The sequence below is a fragment of the Oculina patagonica genome, chromosome 4, assembly GCF_052425735.1.
Source record: "Oculina patagonica isolate OP01 chromosome 4, crgOcupat, whole genome shotgun sequence".
Lineage (NCBI taxonomy): Eukaryota > Metazoa > Cnidaria > Anthozoa > Scleractinia > Oculinidae > Oculina > Oculina patagonica.
The window spans coordinates 46395939-46423831 of NC_135761.1; the positions used below are offsets into that span (position 1 = coordinate 46395939).

Consider the following 27893-nt stretch of genomic DNA (forward strand, 5'->3'; position numbering starts at 1 on the left):
GACTAAAGAAGATGCTGTAAAATTCCGAAAATACTGGAAGCCCTGAGCTTCTATTTGCTGTTTGCTCACGCTCCTTTGCTTATTTTCGGGGAAGATTTATATATATATGTTTATCTCAATGCATCTTTCGATGTCCTGTTTGTAGACCAGTTATTATAACAGACGTGGTTAGAAACTGGAAAGCTATGAACTGGAGTTAATCATTTCTTGTTAGTAACTATGGAGACAAGAGAGTATCAATGAAAGCCACAGAGTTGAGGTGGTCTTGTGATTGACATTTTGCTTCTAATGTTAAAATGCCTAAACTGGCACTTATTCCCCTGACTAAAGAAGATACTGTAAAATTCCGAAAATACTGTAAGCCCTGAGTTTCTTCTTGCTCCACTCCCCGGTTTTAGGTGGGGTTATTTTCGGGGAGGGTTTATATAACGGAGCTTGTGGTGGGGCGCTTATTTTTTGATGGAAATTCGCATTTCAAAAATCGTTGGGTATCTTTTTGGATGGGACACTGACTGAAATTTTTTGGTGCATACAAGAAAGTTCAAAAGTCGCTCTGAGCAAGGGATTACAATCGGAAAAAGTTAGAGCAGTTTTCAATTGAGTGTCGTAAAACCAAAACCAAAGTAATTACTCCGGCCAATCATAAAGGACACAGGCAATCCAGTGAATCAATCAAAACTCGAAGCAAACACATGTAGCTGGCACGAAGCGCGGGAAAACGTGCGCGAGCGAGTCACGATTGGTTTTGGTTTTACTCCTAATTGGCTAAGAAAGTGGCGCGAGATTTTCAAGCCAATCACTAAGCGTAGTAATGCAAAACCAAAGCAAACGCAATTTACTTTCGACACTTGAGTGAAAATCGCCTATAATGTAACACACGGGGTTGTATGCGGAAAGAGGGGGGGGGGGGGGGACCGACAAAGCGCCAAGGGGACCCCTTGGAAAATATGTTCTTTGTAACGAGGGGTTGTACCTGGCCTCTGTACTAATACATGTTACAATGTGGACTCCCATTTCTTTGGAAAGTCTGTTTTTCCAGCAGTTTTCAGGAGTCTTAATTTTTAACTGCACACAGGCCGAATGTGGCCGATCGCTCTGGAAGCTGTTCAAGGAAATAGACGTACGTAAATTGCCCATTCAGAGATCGTGTGATACTCTCCAGAGAGTTATTCTTTTGTCTATCTGGAAATTATTCATTCATTTCCACGTGAATTTGTTTGAAGATGAGAGAAATAACATCGTGTGTGTATGAAATGTATCATGTATTCACTTCCGGTTTTTACTTGTAAACAAGTTTGGCGGGTAGTCAAGTCACGCAATACCAAGCAATACAACGTTTGGCTCGAAAACAAAACAGATTTTAAAGCTTTTCACTTTCAACGAAATTAACTCACTCTCTTCGTTAAAATTAGAAACCTTATGCGAATTTATAGCAAAACAAGAATTTGGCGCGAAGAGCGAGTGACAGTGACAATGACGCAAATAAACCGAAAAACTTGACTGACCGGTTACATGTAAATTAAGTCTCGTGACAACACTCGTAGAAAATTTTTATGAACAAGCAAGGAAAAGTCGAAATTCGACCTCCGGTTGAGCTGACGCTTGTTCTTTAGCCTTTAGTGTGGTGTATTCTGAGCAATTCCTATACAACATGAGTTTAGCGAAGAGAGCAAAGCTCGATGTACCTGCGAGCGAAGTGAATGGGAAGCACGAAAATGGCCATCATTGTCTGAACGGAGAACTTGAAGACGAAACCAAATCAGGCGGGCTTTCTACTAAAGAGATAATGGCACTACGAGCAAAGCACATTGGGTGAGTTAACGATGGCCTTGTCTTATTTTGTTTTACGAAATTAGAATGGATTTATTTCAAGCCATTATTTGAACGTAAATTGGATCGAATTTGTTTTCGTCGCCGGGATAATTTTCTCAGCAAGATCTTGGGCTTACATGAAATGAAAGCTAATCGCAAAACGAAAGACTTCCGTATGTGTAAATAGAGAAAAAGACTCAGTGGATTGTATACCTTGAATCTAAGCTAGCTATGAAGAACGAAGCAGTTTGTATTCGGTATTCGCCTTATCGTGTTCTGTCGCCAGTACAGTCTCTATATTACATCTGTAATTGATTTTAGCTCTAATATACTCGAGCTTTCAGCCAGAAGTCTAATTGCTAACAACTCCAAAATCTCCTCGATTTGACCCCCATAATTCCTCAGCGTAGATCAAGATGCTTGCTGACTTTTAGCACGTTGCACTGTCCGCTCTGCATATCAAAGAGAAAGCTCTGTGAGTGGTACCCACGCTTATAAAGCCCGTGCGGTCAAAGTCCAAAGTTAATTTACATAACGTGCCACGGTCTGTCTATCGCTTGATTGGAGGATAAAGATCTTCCGATGCCAGTTTCACGTTTGTTTTCACGTGAACAATATATTTGTGGCTGGCTTGTGAGTGAACTGATTGATCAGACCACCATTATCTTCAATTTGGAAAAAACTTGTGGCCTTTTATTCAAAGGGCAGGCCTGGGAAAAAAGTACAGATTAATTAAATTACAGTGATCATAAACCAATCAAGGAGGTTAACAGCACAATAACCTGAGTGAAAACCCAGGCCCTGTTCTTAACTTCAATTTCCCAGGAGGACAGTTGGGTACAAATCCTCCCAAGACCTCCATATATGTGACCGCATGATATAATTTATTTTTTTTGGTGGTGGGGGGGGGCAGGGGTATTTTGCTGAATGCAGAATGATGAGATGGTGATAGTATAATGCCCTAACCAACAAATAAAAGCTAAGTGCATGCAAACCGGAGAGAAAGCTAACTGCAAGCAAACCTGCAGGGTGAAGCTAACCACAAGCAGACCAGAGTGAGAGCTTACCGCAAGTAAACTGCTGGCCATCATTCTGCGTTCTGCATTCTGCAGTCTTTCCAAATTTCCAATACGCATCTGTGCCAACTTTCTTTTTTTTTTTGTAGCTTTTATTTTAGTTTAACCAGTTTGTTTTTTGTTTTGACAAAATCTTTCTCCCTCTCTCCACCCCCCTCAAAATGTAAATATCAATAACATTCATAATTATTCATAATTATGTGACGTATTTGTATCATACAGGAAAGCCTGCGAGGTCCATTTTAAAGATAACCCAATCAAGATTGCTTATGCCAGGGGACAGTACATGTACGATGAGCAGGATAACCAATATCTGGATTGCGTCAACAATGTCACACATGGTATGTTTCAATTTTGTATTTTTTGAGCTCATGGAAATGTTTTATTAATTTTGAAAAAAATATGGCACCTCTTAATATTTAGACAACCCACCAGTAAAAATGGTTCGATCATTACCAACTTATTAATATGTCAATGAAAAATAATAACAGAAATATTTTGTCAACATAAGCATATTTAAAATTTATGTCAGAGAACTATCTAGTGTAAATTATTGGCCACATTATTTTGTCTCTTCTCTATATATAGTTGGCCATTGCCATCCTCACATTGTTAAAGTGTGTCATGAACAAATGGCGACACTGAACACCAACAGCCGTTTCCTGTATGACATCATTGTGAAGTATGCACAGCGGCTGGCTTCTACATTCCCTCCTCAGTTGAGCCAATGTCATTTTGCCTGCACTGGGTAAGTACTTTACACATGGAATTAAACACCTCAGTCTAGGAGGTACTTTACACATGGAATTAAACACCTCAGTCTAGGAGGTCTGGAGCCTGCTCTCCAGGGAAAATTTTGCAAATTTAGGTTCTCTCATTCCATAAGGTCTTAATTCTTATCACAGACATCTATGAGCTTTTCTTTACTCAGATCGCCAATAAATAATTTTGAATTAATTTGAGGTTAGCGGAAGGTAACACATTAAATCAGTAGGGTTGGAATATCTGTTTAAGACAAGTGTCCTGGCTTGTGTGATGGTCAGGAGCATTTACTGCGATGATAATTGTTATTTTATATATTGCTGCTAAAAAATGATTACAAATCAATTATAAAATTGTTATGTTGCCAAAATAAAATTTAATCCAATTAAATATTAAATATTGATTGCGTTGTTTAGATCAGAAGCAAATGATCTTGCTCTAAGAATAGCAAGACAGCACACAAATGCAGAGGATATTATTATTGTAGACAGGTAAGGTGAAGTTGTTTTTGTTTTTTATTATTAAAAGTTGAAGCAATGGATTATGTATTTCCAGTGTTTGATTGGCTAGATAGCCAACGATGGTAGATAGCCAACGACGCGCTTAGTGCTGAGTTGGCTATAATGATCTCATATCCAACAACCACAAGTGGAATTATTGTTTTATTAAAAACGCCCAAAGAATTGCAATATTTGAGCTCCCTAGCTGTTTTTTTTTTACGCGTATCAGCTACTATATTTGTGGTCAATGGTATATGAGCTCATATACCATTGCCTGTTAACCAATCAAAACTCAGGAATTGCAATATACCGGTACCATTGCTAGTTTTTAATAACAGCCATTATACTATGGCTAACAAACGGGACGTATACAAAACATGGACCCGGGTCCATGGACCACCCCTGTGGACCCGGTCCATGGACCACCTTGTGGACCCGGTCCATGGACCACCCATGTGGACCACCCTAATTTTTAAAAGAAAATCAAAGTGTAGAATGGGGACAGGGTATAAATTGACGGCAGGTACCAAAACTCAAAAGTGAATTGAATAAAATATTCATCTATAAGCCGAGCGATCATCGACAAAGAAAATTAACAAGCGTACATGATCGTCTATTGAACGGTCGAGAGCATGCGAAATCCCGCATGTATTGAACAATTTCCACGCAATCTCTTCCACAATTAAATTTTCTTTCTGAGCTTGTTTCTTTTCCTTCAGCTTTTAAAAAGTTTTATGCAGAATCGCCGCTAACGTGACACTTCAAGCAAAGAAAGAATCGATTTTTTGACTTGCTTTGGCGACGTCAGAAACTGACCAACAGAAGCTGCTGTTCCCACGCGCTTGGTAAACTTGTAACACGATCTGACAGACGGCGGCGTTTTTTTGTTCAAAACTTAAACTTTTACATGTAATACCGCGACTTCTCTGCTAAACCACTCAGAAGAGTTTAGAAGAAACTCGACAAATACGCACAGCGGAATCCTTGAGTTTTGACGCCACCCAGGCACTTTAATTAGGTTTAGTTTTAAAATAGGACAGAGTTAGGTTTTTCTTTTTTGTTTTTTTTTTTTAAAATTTGTTAAATGTTTCGCCAGCTAGATAAAAAGTTATCCACTAGCGGGCCGGTGCACCGTCCTCAAGCACAGCCTGAATAACACTCAGGTTAGCAGCCCGTAATTAGTGTTTTTTCTTTTAGGGTTTTAGTTCCGTTTTTTTTTTAGTAGCTGCCGTCACTTACCCTGTCCCCACTACACTTGTTTCTTTTAAAATTAGGGTGTCGGGGTGGAGGACCGGGTCCACAAGGTGGCAGGACCGGGTGGGGTGGTCATGGACCCGGGTCCATGTTTTGTATACGTCCTAACAAACGTGGTTGTTAAAAATTGGGGGGGGGGGGGGGGGATCTCTATATTTTATTTGGTGGGGGTGTGCTGCTGGGACTCTGAAACCCTTACCCTATTCTACATGTAGACTCTGTTTAGCTGATTTTGCAACCCTTTACTAGACTAAACACCGAAAATCGCTACCCTATCCCAGACTTGACGTTTTCAGAACTGCATCACTATTTGTGTTTTTAGTGGAAAACCATCTACCAACAACTTTACCGTAGTGATTTTTTACGTTTAAGAAGGCCTCTTCCTCTTCCGAGTTTCTATTCCTATTCTGGGCTTAATTCCTCATACTACTGATCAGTTTTTGGGGAAATGATACCCTATTCTAGACCAAAACTCACTGAATTCTATACCCTGTCCCAGACTAAACTGCTTGAAAACCATACCCTTCACAGCGGCACATACACTGTACCTGTATAGCTCATATATGGGAGTGCCTCCCCTCCCTCGGGCTTCCAGCAGTCCCCTTTTATTGCATCATAAAATTAAAAAAAATTTCTCAATATACTGGAACCACAATATTTCATGGTTCTTTGTTGGATATGAGATGATTATATAGCCATCTCATACCCAATGTGCATTCATTAATTATTACAGTAAATGTATTTTTGCTTGTTACGTTAGCATACAAAGTGATACACAATATACCATACACTGAAAAATATTACAAAGACATAATAATTTTGTGCATTTATTGTCTGATTCCTTGACACTGTTAGAGCATACCATGGTCACACCACAGCGTTAATTGACATCAGTCCCTACAAGTACAGATACCTTGGTGCAAAGGGAAAGAAGGATTATATTCACGTCGCCCCTACTCCAGATCATTACCGCGGCATATTCCAAGGTGACGCCACACCTGAACTAGGAGAGAAATATGCCTTAGAAGTTAAGAAACTTATTGACCAAGCGCACAAAGATGGAAGAAAGGTATCTGTAGGTAGTGATCTGTAGCAGATACCATAAAATAAGAGGTTATAAGCCCTGGGCTTACACAACTTCGTAAAGCATTTGGGTGGGCTTATAAGCGGAGGGGCTTATATCTGGGAGGGCTTATAAGCGGAATAAAAAAACGTTTCTAAACGAGCCAGGGGAGTGTTGATCGAAAAACTTTAATTTTTTAATTTAAAAACACTGTTCAGTACTGTCATCCAGGATAGGGGGGCTTATGTCCTGGGAAAGGGGGCTTACAATGAGATAATGAGATTTTATTTGTTTTCAGGTAGTTGGGCCTATAACCAGGGGTGGGGGGGGGGGGGGGGGGGCATTAACTGGCCACCCTTGGGGAAATGGTAAGTGGCCACTTTATAGAGGTTGGTCGCTTAATAGGGGGTATTTAGAAATAAGCAGATCCTTGTTGGGACAGGCGGATGGTGGCCTGCCCACAGCCCTTTAATGAAAGTGGCTGCTAAATAAGGGTTTTATTTACAGTATTAATACTAGCAATATTTTCTGGACTTTGATAACTGGTGCTAAAAAGGGGGTTACTGCTTGATGGGTGGCCTGTAATAGGAGTTCGACTGTATAATTATAGGCAATCAAATCAATCAATCAAAGCAATCAAATCAATCACTGTATAATTATAGGCAATCAAATCTATAGTGAAACATGCGAATGATTCAGAAATTTTAAGTGTTCCATTCTAAACTGCAAACATTACTCTGCAATAATTTATATTTACAGTTAGACACATAAAAATGTTGACTTTGATTGTTGCAGATTGCAGCTTTCATCAGTGAATCAATGCAGGGCTGTGGTGGCCAGATTGTTTACCCTCCTAATTACTTGAAACAAGTCTACAAGTAAGCATAATATATATGAGTTGATTATGCCATTTAATAGCTTCCTTAAACAGTCTCTGGGTAAGTGATCTCTAAGTCACTGTCTAAATTAATGTTCAGATGACATATCTTGACATATCCTGCATGATATGATTTGAGGTTTAGTTATTGAGATTCTGTTTTCATCATGTTTTTACTTTTCGAACACTGATCCAACACTCAAGTATTAGATTCAAGAATTTTTGCCTCCCACCCTCAAAAGAGGGTGCACTGACTACAAGATGTGTGCAAACCGATTCCAAGCTTCATATTTTTTTGTCTGTTAAAAATGTTAAATGGATTGATAAGGATTTATTTGTACAGTGTTGAATTACTAATTTTGTTTATTGACAACTGTATAGGTATGTGCGAGAGGCAGGAGGGGTGTGTATTGCTGATGAGGTGCAAGTTGGATTTGGACGAGCTGGAAAGCACTTCTGGGCATTTGAATCTCAAGGTAAGTGGATGGAATTGAAAAAAGTGCAAAGATTGTAGGAGTGTTATACAGAGTTAATTGTTTAAAATGGTACTAAATGAACCGATAGAACTTTGCAACATGGCAGTGAAAGTCTGGCTTTGGTGACAAAAAAGATGAAGTTTTGTTAATATTTTGGATCAAGCCATTTTGTGTTGTATGGCTGATAGATGTTAATGTAGAAATATTTTACATATTTTAATTTGTTGGTATGTTTATTGTTTCTTGTCATTGTTTATTTTATGTAGATGTGAGGAAATTGCCTGTGACATTGAATTAGTTCCTCAGTGACAGGCACTAGAACAAAAATACCGTTTGCCCTTTTGAACTCTATTCAAGCGTCAAGCTGAACATACCCTGCTAGAATCCTTTCCAGGAAAAGATAAACATTGTAGTGCCTCTTACCTCTTTATACAATAAAAAGTGGGGCCATATATGTAGGCTCTACTGGTTTTCAAAAACCTTTGCTTTGCGGCTTTAATGTAAAGCAAGTCAGCATGGTAACATTAATCAGTCCTTAAAGCTGTATTTCATGGAGGCGCGGTGGCCTAATGGTTACTGCGCCGGACTCCGGATCGAGTGGTCTGGGTTCAAGGCCTGGCCGGGGTCTTTGTGTTGTGTTCTTGGGCAAAACAATTTACTCTCATAGTGCCTCTCTCCACCCAGGTGTATAAATGGGTACTGGCGCATAATGCTGGGGGGGGGGAGGGGGGGTGGGTACCCTGCGATGGACTATCATCCCATTTAGGGGGGAGTAGAAATATTCCTAGCAGCTAAATGCTACAGAAACCGGGATAAGCTCCGGCAGTATGGGCCACTTGGCTCAAGGCTTCACTTTAAAGCTGTGTTTGAGCCAATACCTACCTGCATGCTAGAGTATGCCAGATCATAACTGTGCGTCTTCCTAGGTGTTGTTCCTGACATTGTTACGCTGGGTAAGCCCATTGGAAATGGGCACCCTTTGGCAGTTGTCGTAACGACACCTGAACTGGCGGAATCGTTCGCTGCCACGGGCATGTCATATTTCAATACAGTAGGTTTACTCTCAGTTGATTGGTCAGTTGATATGAACATTATTCTGGAGCAGCCAGTGACATTGCACTCATTAATTTTATGTTTATTTGTAGCACATTAATTTAATCCTATTTTTTATCAAACTTAATTTATAATTAATGCACAGAAACATGGACTATGTATGTGTAAAGAAAGATAATAGGACCAAAAAATAATTTTCTTTTTCTATGTTGAATATATATTATCAATATTATCATAGTTATTTCAATACCTGTACTGCTTTAATTTGAAGATTAACAGTTGAAGACCAAATTGTCATATTTTTGTAAATGAAAATAAAAATGGGTGTTCTGATATTTTAAGGTTAAATAAACAACTGATGTATTGATGTATTTGAGAAATGAGGTAAATTTGAATATATATTTTCAACATTACAAACATCCTTTGTTTTGATTTTCTTTACAGTCCTTTTAGTTTTGTTCATCATTGTAAACAAAATTTCAAATAAAGGTATAATTAATTTTTGTAAACATTAATGAAGTTATATATTTTGAGCTCTCAGCAAAAATTCATTTATCACATTCACATTTCAAAGAAAGTTACTTTGATTTATTAAAAAATGATTTAACATAAATTAAGTGAAACTGATGGTTAATATGTTCAATTTTTAGTTCTTCTGTTAACAAACTGCCATATAATTTTTTTTTTTTTTGCAGTATGGAGGTAACCCAGTGTCCTGCGCTGTGGGGAATGCAGTTCTCGATATTATTGAGAATGAAAATCTACAACAGCATGCTCTTGAACTTGGCGACTACCTAAAGGAAAAGCTTCTACAGCTACAAACCAAACACAGGCTTATTGGAGAAGTCAGGTAGGGATATTTTCAAATACAGTTGAATTAAGCTCTTGTACAGGGCTAAAAAATAATTTCAGTGTTAATTGGTTACCGGTAACAGTATCCCTGAATTCTCAGTGGCCGAGGCCAAAAAAAGTGGCCCTCAAATTTTCTCTACCAATTAACACACAGAAAATTTTGACCCATTTTTTCTTCAACTTGAATTAAGGCCCTGGCATGGCTTTTAACTTAAACTAACTAAATCCAGGTGAAAAATAATGCAAAGTGGTGTCTACATACCGTAAAATTCCGGTTATAAGCCCCCCCACTTATAAGCCCCCCGGTTATAGGCCCATCATCCTGGAAACAAAAAAATACATCCGATTATAAGCCCCCCCGGATATAAGCCCCCCTCTACCAGATGACAGTACTGAACAGGGCTAAATGTTGCTTTATTATGCGTTTTTAACTTAAAAACGTATTTCCATCAACACTCCCGTGGCTCGTTTCGAAACGTTTTTTTCATTCCGCTTATAAGCCCTCCCGGATATAAGCCCCTCCGCTTATAAGCCCACCCAAAACCCCTTACGAAGTTGTATAAGCCCAGGGCTTATAACCGGAATTCTACGGTATTAGAGCTACCTAAAAACTTGATCACGAACGGCTTTGAACTTAGCACTTTAAAAGAAAGGGAAGAAAAGAAAGGTGCTCTAAGAAATTTTTATTTTTTTATTTTTACTCTTTTCATACTTCTCAAATCGTAGTCGCCCTTCGGGCGATCAAGCATTAACTTTTAGTCACCACTGGAAACCGTGCAACTGCCAAGTGTTGTACTTGCTTGAAAGCAACGACCTCCAGACTTTGTAAGTGGTGATAACTAGAGCTGATTATTACCGGTAACAAAAATGAGTTTTGAGAATAAGACTTGTTGTCATGACTGTTTTATTATGGTCCATAAAGATAAATGTAGATTTAAAGCAAAAGTTGGCTACTTTCATTTGATTAACCTTAATGTCAGTAAAAATTGTTGTCTAATTCGTGAGCAGTAAAGTAATTTCTGTTTTCTTTATGTGTGGTAACCATGAATTAAAAAAAAGTTATCTTCTTTCCTCAAAATGCTAATTAACGCTGTACTTCCAGGTTATAATTAATCGTGTAAATGGAAACTGTGAGTTGCTGTGCAAATTAATATACTTGGTGTGGCTCATTTTCTGTTACAGTACATTTTATAGTTGTGTTCATTGTTTTCTTTCTCTTTACCAGGGGTATGGGACTGTACATTGGAATTGAACTGGTGTCTGATCGAACAACAAAAGAACCAGCTACAGAAGAAGCAAGAAGAGTTGTGTACAAGTAAGTGGAAATACTTACAAGGCCCAGACATGCAGTCAATATGGACCTAAATGGACATGGATGCTTGTCGTCTCGCTTATGGGTGTAAATTACTGATTTCGGCCTTAGGTTGTTCACTCAGGACAAAACACCAAATATTTTTAGCCAACAATGTTTTGCTTAGGGTTTCACGTGGAACGAAGGGGTTGAAAAAAGCTAAAGCCACAACCAAATTAGTCTCCTTAAGAGATTAAATTCTTATTTTCCGACAAGCATCCCCGCATCCCTTTTATGAGAGTCCCCCCCCCCCCACACCTGGGGCCACAATGTATCCACCTCTGTAATTTTTGCACACAGCATTGAGTAGAATTCAATTGTGGTATACTTTTCCCCAATTTTCGCATGGCCAGAATGCGGAAAAAGTTCTTCGGTTGTACAGGAATGCTTTGTACGTAGGTTGCAAGGGAGGGGGGGGGGAGAGGGTGACCACCAGACGGCTGACACCTCAGACTAAAGCGTGTGGCCACATTGCGTGAAAATGTCGCACACAATATGACAACAATATTCGGCTCTTTGGAAAAAAGGTTGTTGTCACTAAGCTTAGCTCTTCTAATTTAATTTTATTAACCCCTTCATGTCCTAATAGGGTTAAACTTATTTTGTTGTTATCATGCAATTTATTAAATTTTGAGTAGATTAGGTGTTTGTTTCGAGACATTTTTCATTTTTCTGCTTCAGTTTGTTATTTATGCAGAAAAGTGAAGTTAGACATTTCGTACTGACAGAAATTCAACTCATCTTGTTCTTACAGGGCAAAAGAGGAGTTTGTTCTGATATCTGCTGATGGACCAGACAACAATGTACTAAAAATCAAGCCTCCAATGTGTTTTGAAAAGAGGGACGCTGATCTACTGTGCTCAGTGTTGGACAAGGCACTCACAAGTGTTGAGGAATGCTAGTGAAGGAAAATGCCAGTAACAAAACTCAGCATAACAATAAACCAGAGAATGGCCACTCAATAGGCTCATGAAAATTCAGTTAATAACAGATTGAATCTTTCCACGTGGAATGTGACTTGTAAACGAACAGTGGGAAATTAATTGGTAAATTTTTATTTGTGTATAGGACTTTTTAAATACAACAGCTTAATTTAAATGATGGGTCGAATAAGATTTACAAACCTTTTTAAATGTATTTTATATCGATTTTTAGTCAGTTTTAAAGAAATTCTTGCACTTCAGTGCATGAGCTATTTAATCTGAAACACTTACACATGGCTATGGTTTTATGACATCTTCATAGAATTTAACTTTCATTCTTCCGTCCAACAAATTGCTACAAAAATGTAGGTATTTATCCGATGCGTGATTTTTGAATTTTTTTTCAATATTGTAAATACTCATAATTTACAATTGTGACTGGTTTTTTTTTATTATGAAGTATTTTTGGTAGAATAGTCCTTTGAGGCCTAAATTTTCTTGTTTTTTAACTTATAGTGCTTAAATGTGGATTAGATTTTAAATTTCAGCAATTAGAATCGGTGGAACGTGATGGATTTTAAACAAAATCTACCAAGATAATGGTAGTTAGTATCATTTTATACTGGTGTGTAGAACTCCTCAGGTTTGATGCCTTCATAGCTCATTTGTCTGAAGCATGTGTCATTAGCATTACTCAGTGGCTGACCACCCGAGGGGGGGACTCGCATATGAAAGTGACGGGGATGCTCGTCGTCTCGCTTAGGGGTGTAAATTTCGGACTTTTGGTCTCGCTTAGGGTGTTCCGGGAAAAAACGCCCAAAACGCCTATATTTTTAGCCATAATGGTCTCGTTTAGGGTTACACACGAAGAAATATACAAATATAAACCTTATTCTTAGTTTTTTTGTATCTTTTAGGGGTCAAGAAAGGCTTGAGCCACACCCAGATTGGTCTCTTTTAGGGGTTCTTTTCAAAATTTCCGACGAGCATCCCCGTCCGTTTCATATGGGAGTCCCCCCCCCCGGGGCTGACCATCGATAAACTTGATTTTTGAACAGCCAAAATTTATATTTGTGTCGCATGAAACCTAAAAACAATAGTCCATTTTTATTAAAAATTGCTATATTAGAGCACTGAGACTGTTAACGAGCGGTTTTGGCTGCGGATGGCTCGGATGGAAATGGATTGCAACTTGAAAAATTAAGGCTTAACTTTTCAAGTTGTTTCCGCGAGTCTTCAAAAGGTCGATATTTTTGGCCGTAGCTTGATTTTCTATCCGTAAAATAAGGTTATAAATTATCTTCCTTTTTATGTTTCAAGCTAATGTTTTTCATGGGTCTAAACTAAACATTCGATAAATTAGTTAAATTGATATTACATGTTGAATAGAACAGGCACTGAATCATGCTAACAGCCTATAGAAACCTCGAGCTCGTAGTAAAATTGTTAAATATAAGCTAATATATAAAGATGCTGGCATCCAGGTATAATGCTATTTCTTTAATAAATCGTAATAATATATTTTAAGAACATCTTATCTGTTTCAATCTTTCGTTCTTCTCACCGTTATCTTTTTTAAGGGGGAGGGGGGGGGGGGGGTCCTGCCTCAAGCGTTTCAAAACCCATGCGCCCAGCTCCATTGAGCTATCAACTTTATTACGTTTGTTTCGTGAAAAATTGTCCAAAAGAAGCTTAAAAACGCTCGCGACAATACGAATGGAGTTATGGGTCTGTTGCGCACGGAACCATCAATCCCCGAGCGTTTCATCGACGAAATACAAGGGCACCTGGGAACGAAGCGGCGTTTCATTTCGCGGGTGAAAAGCGGGAAACAGGGAGCGCGGGGCATGATAGATCCAAGCGCAACAGGCCCATAACTCCACGCGCATCGCACGAGGCAGGTCACATGGCAAAGTTGTACTTTTACCTTAAAAGGTAATTCCCTAGAAATAGAACTGCTCATAGATTTCCAATTAAACTTTGCCAGTTGGTTATTTACCTTAAGAGAAGTTAAATTTTGAAATAAAAAAGGGGGTCACCGTACTCGTTTAGGAGCAGGAAGACCTTGTATTTATCATATAATTCCTTATATTTCCTTTGCGAGTACTGGCAAAGTACACGTTTTCGGTGATAATGTATTATTCTGCCATAGAAATTGATCTTCATTCATTCTATAGAGAGGATTTGATCACTACTTTCGAACTAAGAGAAAAAAATGACAGGTCACCGAACTCGTTTACGAGAAAACGATTATTTCTCTCTCTCGCGAGCCAAGCCGCATTAAAAAAAAATAGGGCCCCAATGGGTCCATGTGTTTTGCTGCTAGAGCAAAGTCTTAGGGAACATGTTGATGAAAGACAAGTGAGTCGAGATTGAAATCCAACGTCTTTTATTGTCTGTCACTTGTGTGCAGGTTAATAATTGCACTATATTGTAGTCACTTTGTGTTAATTCAATCCTGATAATTTTACTGATCAAAATTCAGAAATTATAAATAATCGCACGCGCACCGGCGTACAACAACAGAAAGACGGCGTTGAACGTAACGCAAAGTTCATTTTGAAAGCGAAAGTTTACAAATAATTATTATCATTCGTCAGTCATCCCTTCACGCATGAACACTCGTCGAATTTCAGTGTCTTCACAACAAGATCGGAAGATCGATAAGGACCAATTTTTGATTCTGCGAAAGTTCGTTTTCTTAAAGTTTTAGAAATTTGTGAAGTTGGAGGATTCACTGAGGACTGCGTAGCCGAAGATGCAGTGGCTCGCTGGACATCAAATTCTATTTTTCACGGCGTTTAATTAATCTTCACAAAATAAACATGTGGCGCCAGCGCGTCTGGCAGTCAAAAATTCATTTTTCAAAAAACTTTCCCTTTCCAGCTATTTTAGCGGGGCTTATACTATAGTACCTACCTGTCAGTCGTAGAAAAGCTGAAATTTAAGGATGAACTGTTTATTAAATGAAGACCGTATTATTTTTTAATAACTAGTAAACAAACTGGTCGCCACGCATTTAAACACGAACTGACGAATGTTGCATCTGATGCAGTGAATCTGGTGAATGAGAACTTCCTTTAATATTTCTTTGTTTTCGACGGTGTGCACCACTGAATAAGTTTCTTTCCCATTGTGATGTTACTAGTATTAATTCGTTTCTAGCTGTCTTTTATATAGCTCGAATACAGCTACAATTAGCGGTGCAGCCTACCAGCTGTCTTTGCGTGACAAGTTACACGTTCATACATTTTATTTTAAAATATGAAGTTCAGAGTTAATACAGTACTAGTATGCTGTAGACAGTGTAGACAAGGTGAGGGTAAGTTTATTTTCAAAGCGAAAGTTTACAAACTGTGCACTAACCGGTCCTTTGGAGAAAATATTTATGACCTTCGGCGAGGTTCCAAATCTTCGCTCTTTTCGTAAATGATGAAAACTGCAGAATAATTTCTCATAAAACTGGAGTGGTCGCGCCACAGTTTGTTTTCTTTCCCAATGCGATATACTTTTAAATCGGTTTTCTGTTTTCCAGCGTGTCCAACGTGGTTTACGTTCGAATACTTTGGCCCGTAACTTCGAATGCGATCAGCGCTACGGTTCATTGGTTTCGATTTTGTTTGTTCATGGATTTGATTGACATCGGTAGTTCAGATTTCTCCTCTGTTACGGCACTTACACCTTACACCTTACGGTCCTTACGGTCCTTACGGCACAAACTTCAGCTCTCAATGTGTTTTGCTTGCAGCCATTGCGGCTGCAGCAAAACACAAAAACCCGCCATTTTGTTTATGTGCGCGCGCTAATTACGCGTAATATTCTTCGCAGTAGGGATGCGCAATGCAATACTAGGGAATCACCTTAACAGAATTTTGTTGCTTGATCAAAATATTGGGCAGGAAACGTGCTATTATAAGAGAATTACCGGCAGACAGAACACGCCAATTTACAAGCAGTATTTATCCAAGTCTTTTTTGCGTGTAAGGGCGCGAAATTCGTGAATGGTATGTTCTTAGCAAAAACAAAAGGCGTTACATTTTACTTTTTCATTCGGGGGAATGAGTGCTGGTTTTGGCAAATCTTCATGGAAGCACTCGAAGAACTTCAGAATTATTTCGTCCAATTTAAAACTAGCGCGAGCGGTCAGTAGGACGTCGAAGGCAGTCGCGCGTACAAATACGTCATGTTGCTTAGCAACTTCTGGGACGAAAGCCGCGGGCTCGGTCACTTTTCAAAGAAGTGTGATATCGCCATTAACCGGCGCTTGTTCCCCCGACTGTTCTTAATTCTCGATTGACTAAGCGCGAGTACCATGCTGATTACCATGCTGTGTAATTAATGTTCTTTTTTGTAATTGCAATAAAAAAAAAAAATTAATAAAAAAAAAAAAACCATGCTGAAAGAGCATCGCCGCGGTTTTTCTGTACAAAACTCGCTCCGCTAGGTTATTACTAGCCTGCGCGGCCGGCGTTCAAAGGGAAAGGAGAAGGGAAGTTCTCCTTCCCCTTTGAACGCCGGCCACGTAGGCTAGGTTAGCGCTATCTAAAGGAAGAACTGGGACGATATCCCCCGGTACGCTCCAGAGATAATAAGAGTTGAAAAGAAGTTAATTATCTGGCTCTCTTTAGCGCATGCACTGTTGTCCGCGTTTTCCCCCACTACCACCCAGGGCCTGTCCAACGAGTGGATAACGCTATCCATCGGATAAATCGATATCCAGTGGATATCTGTCATACAAAACTACTTCGTAATCCACTGGATAGTGATTTATCCGGTGGATAGCGTTATCCACCCTTTGAACAACTGGGGGGCCAGACCGAGTTACTTCATTGGTTCTCAAAACAATAGATAACAGGTTATAACAATATCTCTAGCTCTGGATAGCATAAAGGTAGTGTTGACTGCGAGCGAAGGAAAACAGAGGTGCCAGAGAGATAGTGTCTTTCTGCGCGTTCTGCAACCAGAATCTGGTCCCGACTATTAACCAATCATCTTTTTTTGGGGGGGTGCGCGTTATATCTACACACGCTCCAGCTTAGCAAGGCTCGATTTCCAGCCGTTTTGTGAGCCCGCGTTCCTAGCCCCACACCAAATCGTTGGGAGGAGGGTGACACCGGACTTCCAAAACAGCTGAACATCGAGCCTTTAGAATATCTTGCCACATAATAAACAAAAACTATTTAACAATCGACAATTATTCTGCAGCACTTGGATACAAGGTGATAAAAAATTCGGCAAGGCACATAATTAGAGCAGCAAAGAGATTGCTTTACTGCTGAGCAAAAACTCAAGTTTGAACGTCCGGTGCCACCTTCGGAAGACTAGGCTCCAGTATTTTTCTCACTGGCCTACTGTGAGCATGCACGTGTATGTTTCTTACGTTACCAAATAATAATTTCTGAAACTTTCACCTCTCATTTTAAAAACTAAAATTTTTTGAATTGTTTTCGGGATTTTCCGAGATTAAGAAACTTTATAAAACGACGTTTCGACCAGTTTTACTGATCTTCTTCAGGCTGTTTTTAAAATGATGAAAATGATCGTTTTTTCATTTTTTCAGCTTGGTAACCCCACACGATGAATCGTGGTCATTACACGACGTGATGTGAAAATGCGCGGTAAATTAATTAATTACTAAATTAATTAATATAGCGCCTTACCTAAAGTTCTAAGGCGCTTTACAAAATGTGAAAAATCTATTTAAGTCGATAATATATACACTAAACAGCCATAAAATATACACTAAACAGCCATAAAAAGAGTTAAAAACTTAGATGTACAACACTATTATTTGAATTGCAATTTGTCATTTGTAATAGAATAACCCATCTAGCTTATCCTGAATGTCGGTCAGTGTAGAAACCAACGCTTTGCTTCATAGTCATCGCTGAAAAGCGGAATTTTTTTGTTTGATAGTAAGTCGTGCGACATGTCCACAGGCCTGTATCCCATCAGATTCATCACGGGTCGGCAGTAATGTTCAATAATATCAATTTCGTGTGGATGTACTTTCCATCTCCAGCGATTTGCCCCGTCCCACCCATTGTCCTTGGTGCACGTTATTTGACCCCCGTCTAACCGGTTGCACGCTCTTCTGCTTAGGTGCGTGGTTTTGTTCAGCCATGTGCGCACGCTCTTCAGCACAGGCAACCCAGCAAACCTGTAAATGTCTGCTAGCGCTTTAAGCGGTTTCATCGCCAGGTCCTCGTATCGTAGAAGTTTGATCCGGTCCCGAAGTGAATCCGGTAAATTTCTGACAAACTCTAAGTTTTCTTCCGTTTCCTTGCAGTGTTGGTAGCTGTACAGTCGCGTACCCAAAAGAGCGTCCTTGTTTCCCTCCTCTCCGAAAAAGCCGACATTACGAGACGACGGAATCATGGCACGAGGTTCCCTCACGAGGAAGATAATCTTGCAATCGGTATCCGGGCTGCTGCAAGCAGTGAAAATGGTTTTGATGCTCTTCTCAGGAATGCGCCACATGAGAATTTTCAAGACAGTTAAATCGTAATTCTTCTTGCAAGCACTTCCGAGTGCTTCGCTAGTCATGGGCTTGCATTGTCTCGGGTTCCATCGTGGGTCTGTCATGTTATAAGGACACAATGGCGGCGAGCCGATAGCGTGGCTTATTCGTGGGTGATCGGGTTTTCGGTAATACCTCTCGATGTCTTTCAAGATATCCGGTTGATCGAACTTGCAGCGAAATACGCCGGTCAGGAACTCTTTAGCGAGGCTGCTGTATCCCGTGTCGTTAATCTTCAGCTTATTCTGAACTCGTTTGGCGGTCTGTAATGGCTCGTACATGTAAAACACTGAGGGGTGGTGATTGAATATATCGCCTGTCAACGTAGATCCCGAGCGACCGTGAGATACGATGATGAGGTTTTTCCGCGCTGTTCTTTCTTTATCGCCAAGCAATGCTTCGAAATTGGAAAAATTATGCTCCGCCGGTAAAGGTTGCTGTATTTCAGAGTATTTGAAAGTCTGAGTTGAAAAGCCAACAAAATAGACTCCTACTAACGATAATATAGCCACACATTTCCGAAGCCTTTTGGATTTCAATAGCCTTGTGATCTTTCTGATACGTCTTGTTACAAAAGTCATATTTTTCTCTAAGGGACTTAATTACACCACTCGCAAGCGGGGTAAAATCGTTGAATTTTGTGATGCAGCAGTCAATTTGAAAAAGCACGAATCTTCCACTGTTTTGTAACCTCTACTGAATGAGGCGTTCAGGAATAAATAGGCTGTAAGGGAAAGAAATTGCAAGTTAGTATTAGTGAGTCAGTCAGCCAGTTAGTCAGTCGGTCAGTCAGTAGTTCATCGTCAACTTCAAGAGAAAAATTTACACACAAGGAAGTTAAAAAGAGCTATGAATTTGAGAATTACCTAACAACAGTTAAAAACCCAGCGCACAGAATAAGCCTGACAAAGCTTAGATTAGGATGTCATACATTACGAATACAGACTGGAAAATATGAAAATAAAGGAGCATCAATCCCAGTAGAGCAAAGAACATGCTTGGTATGTAAACAAAATTGCGTAGAAGACGAAAAACATTTTTTGATGTGTTGCCAGGGATTTACAACCGTAAGACATGAATTATGTTCTCACATTTCAAAGGTTGATGTAAGGTACATATATTTAAGTGGGAACGAGAGGATTAAGTACCTACTTAGAGCTGACAATAACCATACATCAAAAATAGTAGGTAAATATATACATTCAATGTTTCAAAAAAGGAAAGAGCTTCTTAACTTACAAGCACAATGAACATTATAATTTATTTATTTTTTACATATATTGACATTATGAATTGTATAAGAATCAAATTTTTGTTATTTCTTAAATGTATTAGTAAATGTTAAAACCTTTGTTGTAAACAGACCAATACCTCCCTTTGGAGAGTAAGGCGCAATAAAGATATACTATTATTATTATTATTATTAGTCAGTCAGTCAGTCAGTCAGTCAGTCAGTCAGTCAGTCAGTCAGCCAGCCAGTCAGTCAGTCAGTAAGTCAGTCAGTCAGTCAGTCAGTCAGTCATTCAGTAAGTCAGTCAGTCAGTCAGTCAGCCAGCCAGTCAGTCAGTCAGTCAGTCAGTCAGTCAGTCAGTCAGTCAGTCATTCAGTAAGTCAGTCAGTCAGTCAGTCAGTTTGTCAGTCAGTAAGTCGGTCAGTCATTCAGTCAGTCAGTCAGTCAGTCAGTCAATCAGTCAGTCATTCATTCATTCAGTCAGTCATTCAGTCATTCAGTTTGTCAGTCCGTCAGTGAGTCAGTCAGACAGTCAGCCAGCCATTCAGTCATTCAGTCAGTCAGTCAGTTAGACAGACAGTCAGCCAGCCATTCAGTCAGTCAGTCAGTCAGTCAATCAGTTAGTTAGTCAGTCGGTCAGTCAGTCAGACAGTCAGACAGTCAGCCAGCCATTCAGTCATTCAGTCAGTCAGTCAGTCAGTTAGACAGACAGTCAGCCAGCCATTCAGTCAGTCAGTTAGTCAGTCAGTCGGTCAGTCAGTCAGTCAGTCAGTTTTTCAGTCAGTCAGCCAGCCATTCAGTCAGTCAGTCAGTCAGTCAGTCAGTCAGTCAGCCAGAAATTCAATCAGTCAGTCAGTCAGTCAGTCTGTCAGCCATTCAGTCAGTCAGTCAGCCAGCCATTCAGTCAGTCAGTCAGTCCGTTAGTCAGTCAGTCAGTCAGACAGTCAGCCAGTCATTCAGTCATTCAGTCAGTCAGTCAGTTAGACAGACAGTCAGCCAGCCATTCAGTCAGTCAGTTAGTCAGTCAGTCGGTCAGTCAGTCAGTCGGTCAGTCAGTCAGTCAGTCAGTCAGTCAGTTTTTCAGTCAGTCAGCCAGCCATTCAGTCAGTCAGTCCGTCCGTCAGTCAGTCAGTCAGCCAGAAATTCAATCAGTCAGTCAGTCAGTCAGTCAGTCAGTCAGTCTGTCAGAGAGTCAGCCAGCCATTCAGTCAGTCAGTAAGTAATAAGTAAGTAGATCACGTCATAAAATATTCAAATTCAAGTGGAACCACGTAGCGGCTCGTGGGTCAATGGAAAGTTTTGGACATTTTATGGCGTCATTTTTTCGGTCTTTGGAGTGCAAACCATGAGAATTGGCAACCTCGACATCTTATTCGTGCGTCACATGAGGGTCCCCTATATACCCTTATACCCGTAAAAATATTTGGCCTTTTCACGCATTACGAATAACTACAAAAATGTTTTCACGTCACGCAAAAATCATGGCGTTCCCTGTTTAGACTGTAAAGCTCGGAAGGTGTAAAGCCGCATATCGTGTCTGTCAAGATCACACACGCGACAAAATAGCTGACAAAAGTTTCATCTGTTCAAACCCGACCACATCGCATAAAATAGTTTTAATTGCACTTATTAGGACTGACTGAAAGAATCAGAAATGAAGTCATGCAAAACAAGATGATTCCAAGTCACGTCTAATTCAACTCGTTAAGTTAAAAATTGCGTTCACGCGCACGTGAAAAGATCTTTAAATTGGCAATCACGAATCACGAAAAAATTAAAGCTCGAATCACGTTTCACGACAAAATAAATAGCTTAATCACACGTCACGTAAAAAGTATGGGGGACATCAGGCCGTATATATAATGTCGTGTCCAAGGCCTGGGTTAAACATCGCACTTTTCATGAGCCGAACTAAATACACGGGTTGAATCGACCAAAAAAATTAATATAACCTGATAAACGGTGAACTTAATTCTACAGTGGAATTTCGATTTATCGTCCCTTCGATGTTTCTCAACCCTCCCGATAACTATAACAAAAAGTCGTTACCTTTGGATTCGCTTCAACTCAGTCAAATACTGCAATTTCAGCCGCAATTTAACTCCGAGATTTCTCGAACCAACTTTCCTTTCCATTTGTGGTTCGCAAAAAATCGGAATTCCACTGTGTAAATTAAACTATACCAGCTTAGGAATACACAAAAAGTTAGTTATATCCTACTACGCAACAGTTTGTTTTCTAGTAAATACAATACATCACCAAGAAGATGGAGTCTTGATGCAAAATTATTATAATAACAGTAGCATGAGCGTTTATGGAACTTTAAGCTTGCAACCTGAATCTCTTACCTGCAAAGTCGTACAATAGGGTTGACCTGAAAAATTGTGCGTCTCCGAAACTTTTGATCGGATCTCGAAACCTTGGAAGCCTTTGCGAAGAGTCTCGAACTTTCTGACACCGGCTCTCGGAGTCACGGATTTATTTTGTTTTGTTTTTTTGGCCAAAGGTGTCCGCTCAAATTAAACAAAGGAAATGCGTTCCAATTTTTATCAAAGATGATAAACTTCTCACTTAAGGGGCTAGGAGAATCATTTCAAGTTTTTCCACTAGTTGAGCCCTGACTAAACCATGTAAACCAACTGGTCCGGACAAGTATGAATATATTTTTTCTTTTACGCTTTTACGCTTTAGCATTCCTTTTATTCAGTAAGTAGGCTTGGATGGGATCACGCGAGTGACTGCGAACAATTGATAGTTATTAATTAAATGCTCCAATAATTTTTAATTTCTAAAACTTGAAACAAACCCAAAATTTCAATGGCACCTTGAAACTGCTATGTGTTCTGAAAAGTGCACCGGTTAAAAGGTATTACCAAAAACTGAGTCACAGCAATTTAATATGCTAAATAGCTTCAACAGTTTTCACACAGTATGAGAGGTAGATTTGTCTTTCAAAAGAAGAGAATGTATATTCGAATCCACCGTATGCCAGTTTTCATTACTTATTCATACGTTTGCCCACTGAATAGCAATTCTTTTCTATTCAGATAATTTTTTGTTTTGGGCGCGCGGGAGCTGTTGACCACGCTTGGCCAATTTAGCACGCAATGGTGACGTCACATCTCAACAAAGGCGCAAAAGCAGCCTAGTCAAGTTATAAAAATTTCTTTGTTATCTATTAGTAAGTTTCACGCTTCAACGTCCCTCGCCGAGGTTCTAATCACGAAACTCACTGGGAGTCTACTAGCCGTCACCCACTGATTTGAAACCGCAAAATTACTTTAGCGCTTTACCCGTTGAAAGACTTAAATGGGACTCAGAATTTGAAACATCTTTTAATTCTGTTGGCATGTTTCTCACTGGAGAGGGTACAGGCAGTAATTTTGACGCCCAGATTTCTTGAACCTCCAGGGGAAACAAAAATTGGTTTGAGAAATTGGGGGTAAAATTGTAGCGTTGAACTTAGGGAAGGTAAACCACGGTAGGTTCGAGTTATCGGGAGGTTCGAGAAATTGAGGGTTCAAGAAGTCGGGATTCTACTGTACATGTATCTAAATGTACCTTATTCTAACTAATTTTCGCGAAAACTCGAGCGGCGAATTTCGCGAGTATTAATTTTCGCGATTTCAAGAAAAATTACAGAAAAAGTGTTTTAAATTTCGCGATTTTGTCAGTGTTTTATGTTCAGTCGTCAAATTCTAAGGACCCACTGGAAATACACAAAGGTCTGGCTCAATGTAACTACAAGGAGCCTGCAAATGGAAACTCTTTAGTGACTGTACTAAAGAGGTTTTGAACCACATTTACAAGCTCGAAACAGTAACCAGAGGAAGGGTGCTAGTCAAAAACAAGACGGAAAGATATTTTTAAAGGTAGATAGTTGCAGTTCCAAACATTTAAAATTTTTACTGTTTTGATATATAGTATGGTATTAATTTTCGCGTGTTTAAATTTCGCGCAATGTTTTTTTCGCGCGTACTAAATTTCGCGATTATTTTGAAATCGCGAAAATCGCGAAAATTAGTAAGAATAAGGTAAGTAAAACGTGCAGGCCTTGTTCGGCTGGTACACTGGAGAACACATCATTTCAGGAAAGCGAATTTGCGATACAATTTGGTATCCTAGCTAGTTATCCACGAACTAAACGGACTTATAAAATAAGGAAGACCAGACTGAAGTTCAAAAGTGAATCGAGAAAATAATTAGCAGTGAGATTATTCGATATTGAAGTTGTATTGTATACTTTGTGTAAATTATAGGGACAGTTTCACGAGAAGTCTTCTAAGTTTTTGTGCAAACTTTGCTAGACTTATGAGGGTTCACTCACTGATCAACAGAATAACCTTTAAACAACATAAGGAACACACTAATTTATTCATAAGATGCGAATAAACCATAAAATGGTTTTTTTTTCAGTTAACACTGTCAAACTTGAAAACGTTTTCGGCCACCTCTTTCCTACCAGTCCGTAACCACACCACTGTTTAACAATTTTCATGACTATATAGTACATTTTAGCAAGGCCAGGCCACCATTAGAGAATTTCTAATAATACCAAGACCTTCATTTGATTCCTAACATAGTGTTTGATTTTGCTGGGCTATTTTTTGTAGCTATATTGTTTGCCCTCGCAGACAAAAAAATCCTAGGTACGGCCCTGTTTTCCATACAGAGGACCCTCCTGAAAACCACCCCCTAGGTGATTGGAGGCCTCCTCTTAAAATATTATTAATTATTATTATTTTTACATTTTACTATGACTGGGGCGAAGAATATAGAGTTCGTATATAGAGATTTGAGGTTCCTCTGTACACAAGTTATAATTATATTGTAATAATAAATATGGGAATTTGTTTTAAATGACCAAAAGTTCTTAAAGTATGAGATTGAGCTGTGAGAAAAAACTAGAAAGCCGAGTAAAATTTTACTAATTTGAATAAATACGAGCTAGCAGCAGGTTTTCATGCAGTTAGAATGTTGTCATGTGATTCAGCTGTATGTTCCACATTGCTTCATTTGCACCGCCCTTTAGAGGAAATTTCTCTGTCCTGCATGACGCAGTTTTGGCAAATATAAAATCGAGGTGAACAAATCTGAACGTACGGTGGTCGACCACGGTGGTCACCTTCAGAAGACTGCAGGCTCAAATACTCTGCTATTCATTGGGCGATCGCATAAATTAGGGATGAAAGCTGGGAAGTGATAGGTTGGAATATACATTCCCTTCTATTGAAAGACAAACAAACCTCTCATACTGAAAACACTTGAAAATATTTAGCAATTAAAATTGCCTTGCTAGCTGGTGGGTTGGGGTTGGGGGTGGGGGGGGGGCGCGGCTGTCTAGCCGTTTGAGATAACATCAAACTTCATCGTCATGTCTCGCCGCGCCAGTAGGCGCATAAAGCCGTAACATCAAACTTAAGTACCCATTTATCTTCCTACTGGTTTGATTACTGGATTCAAATTAAACTCCTCGGGCGATTCGTCTTTCTCGATTGATAGGATTGCGATGTTCGGAAAACATAAAAAGGGAATGATGTAGTTTCAAGCTGCCAATTTTTTTTTTTTTTTTAAGTTTTGTAATTTCAAATTACTGGAGCATTTATTAACTATCGATTATTCGCAGTCAGTCAGGTGATCACAACCTACTTAATTAAAGGGAACTCTGAAGCGTAACATTTATTCAAAATTGACAAAATATACATATTCATACTTGTCTTCCTGTTAGTTTAGTCACGACTCCACACGTGGGAATACTTTAGTGATAAACCCACTCCCTTCAGTAGGACGTGGTAGAAATTGGAACGCATTTCCTAAAGTATATATTTTTTTTTATTTGAGTGGACACCCTCGGCCAAAAAAGCAAACAAACCTGGCTACCAGGACTTGGAACTGTCTGTAATAAGATGGATCAGACGAACAAGACGATTGAAATCCAAACGGCTACGGACGAGTTTGGTTGCACTTGCGTTAATGGGTGTTTACTTTGTTGGGTTTTCAACTCAGCTTTTCAAATACCATGAAGTCCAGCAACCTTTACCGGCGAAGCAGGATTTTGCAGATTACAAAGAATTGCTCCGCGATACGGAAAGAACAGCGCGGAGAAACCTTATCATTGTGTCACACGGTCGCTCGGGATCTACGCTGACAGGCGATATATTCAACCACCATCCCTCAGTGTTTTATATGTACGAGCCATTACAGACCGCCAAACGAGTTCAGAATAAGCTGAAGATTAACGACACGGGATACAGCAGCCTCGCTAAAAAGTTCCTGACCGACGTATTCCGCTGTAAGTTCGATCACCCAGACATCTTGGATGATATTGAGAAGTATTACCGAAAACCTGAGCATCCGCGCGTAAGCCACGCCATCGGCTCGCCGCCATTGTGTCCCTATGAGATGACAGACCCAAGGGGACACTTTGCAAGCCCTTGACTAGCGAAGTACTAGGAAGTGCTTGTAAGGACAGTTACGATTTAACTGTCTTGAAAATTCTGATGTCGCGCATTCCTGAAAACAGCATCAAAACCATTTTGACTGCTTTTAGCCCCCCTGATATGGATTGCAAGATTATCTTCCTCGTGAGGGATCCCCGTGCGATGATCGCGTCGTCTCGTGATGTCGGCTTCTTCAAAGAAAAAGGTCACCCGAACGCTCATTGGGGCACGCGACTCTACAGCTATCAACAGTGTAAACAAACAGAAGACAACTTGGAGTTTGTCAGAAAACTACCGGATTCTTTACGGGACCGAATCAAGCTTCTACGATACGAGGACCTGGCGATAAAGCCGCTTAATGCGCTAGAAGACATTTTCGGGTTTGCTGGGTTGCCTGTGCCAGAGAGCGTGCGCACGTGGCTGAACGAAACCACTCAGCAAAGCAGGAAGGCCTGTGATAAAGAGTTAGACGGGCCTCTAGTCACGTGCACCAAGGATGACGCATGGGCCGCGGCAAATCGCTGGAGATGGAAAGTACATCCGCACGAAATTGATATTATTGAGCATTACTGCCGGCGCGTGATGAATCTGATGGGATACAAGCCTGTGGACATATCTTATGATTTACTGTCAGACTCCACGATCCCGCTGTTTAGCGATGACTACGAAGCAAAACATTGGTTTCTACATTGAGCAGAGTTTAAGTTACGCTTGTTGGGTGATTCTAATTATACATGTGGCACATTCCGGTCCGTGATCTCTCCCTAGTCCTCCTCATGTAAACTCGGAAGGGAAAGCTTGGGGAGAGGCTAAGAGAAATTAAACGCCCACGCTCAACGTACTCCAACAAGCAATTATTTTCCGTTCGGTAATTATTTGTTTAGGACTAATGGGAATTAGTTAAAAAATTTTCAACATGAGCGGTGTTAAATATTTATTTATTTATTTATTTACTACAATTTATGGCTAAGGCTAAGAAAAACAAGGCCAAAGGATGAACCACAAAAGAGTCAAGGACCCCATATTAAAGCAGATCACCTAAGGTACTAAGATAAAAATACAAAAAAGAAAGTGAAATTCTAATAGTAATAAATAAGTAAACAAGAAAAATATTTAAAAATTTTGCTGATCCATAAAAAACTTTCTAACTAATGCTTTAAAAGAGTTCACACTTGTTGCCTCACGAATGAAAAGCGGAAGCGAATTCCATGTTCCCACTACTCCGTCAATCGTCTTGTCCCAGCCTTGGAACATTGAGCACGCAATTTAAGTTAATAATAATAATAATAATAATAATAATAATAATAATAATAATAATAATAATAATAATAATAATTATAATAATAATAATAATAATAATCATTTCTATAGCGCTATTTAGCTAATCTTTCATAGCGCTTTACAATCACTATGCTAAAAAATAAAAATAAAATATAAAAATACCTAACTAAATTAATCTATTGAGCTAAAATATCTATACATGCAGAGAGTAAAGTTTTAAAAGTTAAAAATTTAAAAACTAAAAATAACATGATTATTTAACTGGACTTAAAGTAAACATGTATAAGAAATAAAAATTAAATGTCATAGGCTTCTTTAAAAAGATAAGTTTTTAGGTTCTTCTTAAAAATGTCTACTGATGCCGATTTTCGGATGCTTAGTGGCAGGTTGTTCCACAGCCTTGGCGCAGCAGTGCTGAACGC

At 39.4% G+C, this 27893-nt stretch overlaps 2 protein-coding genes and 1 pseudogene across 2 annotated transcripts; 2 read left to right on the forward strand and 1 right to left on the reverse strand.

The window, feature by feature from the left end:
- The first annotated feature begins 1518 nt into the window (after positions 1-1518).
- LOC144652572 (ethanolamine-phosphate phospho-lyase-like) lies at positions 1519-12451 on the forward strand. Its single transcript, XM_078512628.1, has 11 exons — positions 1519-1812; positions 3111-3229; positions 3477-3636; positions 4067-4141; positions 6260-6473; positions 7263-7345; positions 7726-7820; positions 8747-8871; positions 9569-9723; positions 10951-11040; positions 11831-12451. The coding sequence occupies exons 1-11, from the start codon at positions 1652-1654 to the stop codon at positions 11976-11978; spliced, it is 1425 nt and encodes a 474-aa protein (XP_078368754.1). The 5' UTR covers positions 1519-1651; the 3' UTR covers positions 11979-12451.
- Positions 12452-16840: 4389 nt separating this feature from the next.
- LOC144650334 (carbohydrate sulfotransferase 4-like) lies at positions 16841-22190 on the reverse strand. Its single transcript, XM_078509991.1, has 2 exons — positions 22099-22190; positions 16841-19243 (listed from the first exon to the last, which is right to left on the reverse strand). The coding sequence occupies exon 2, from the start codon at positions 19098-19100 to the stop codon at positions 17850-17852; it is 1251 nt and encodes a 416-aa protein (XP_078366117.1). The 5' UTR covers positions 19101-19243; positions 22099-22190; the 3' UTR covers positions 16841-17849.
- A 3459-nt stretch (positions 22191-25649) lies between these two features.
- On the forward strand, positions 25650-27118 carry LOC144650337 (carbohydrate sulfotransferase 5-like; annotated as a pseudogene).
- The last annotated feature ends 775 nt before the right edge of the window (positions 27119-27893 follow it).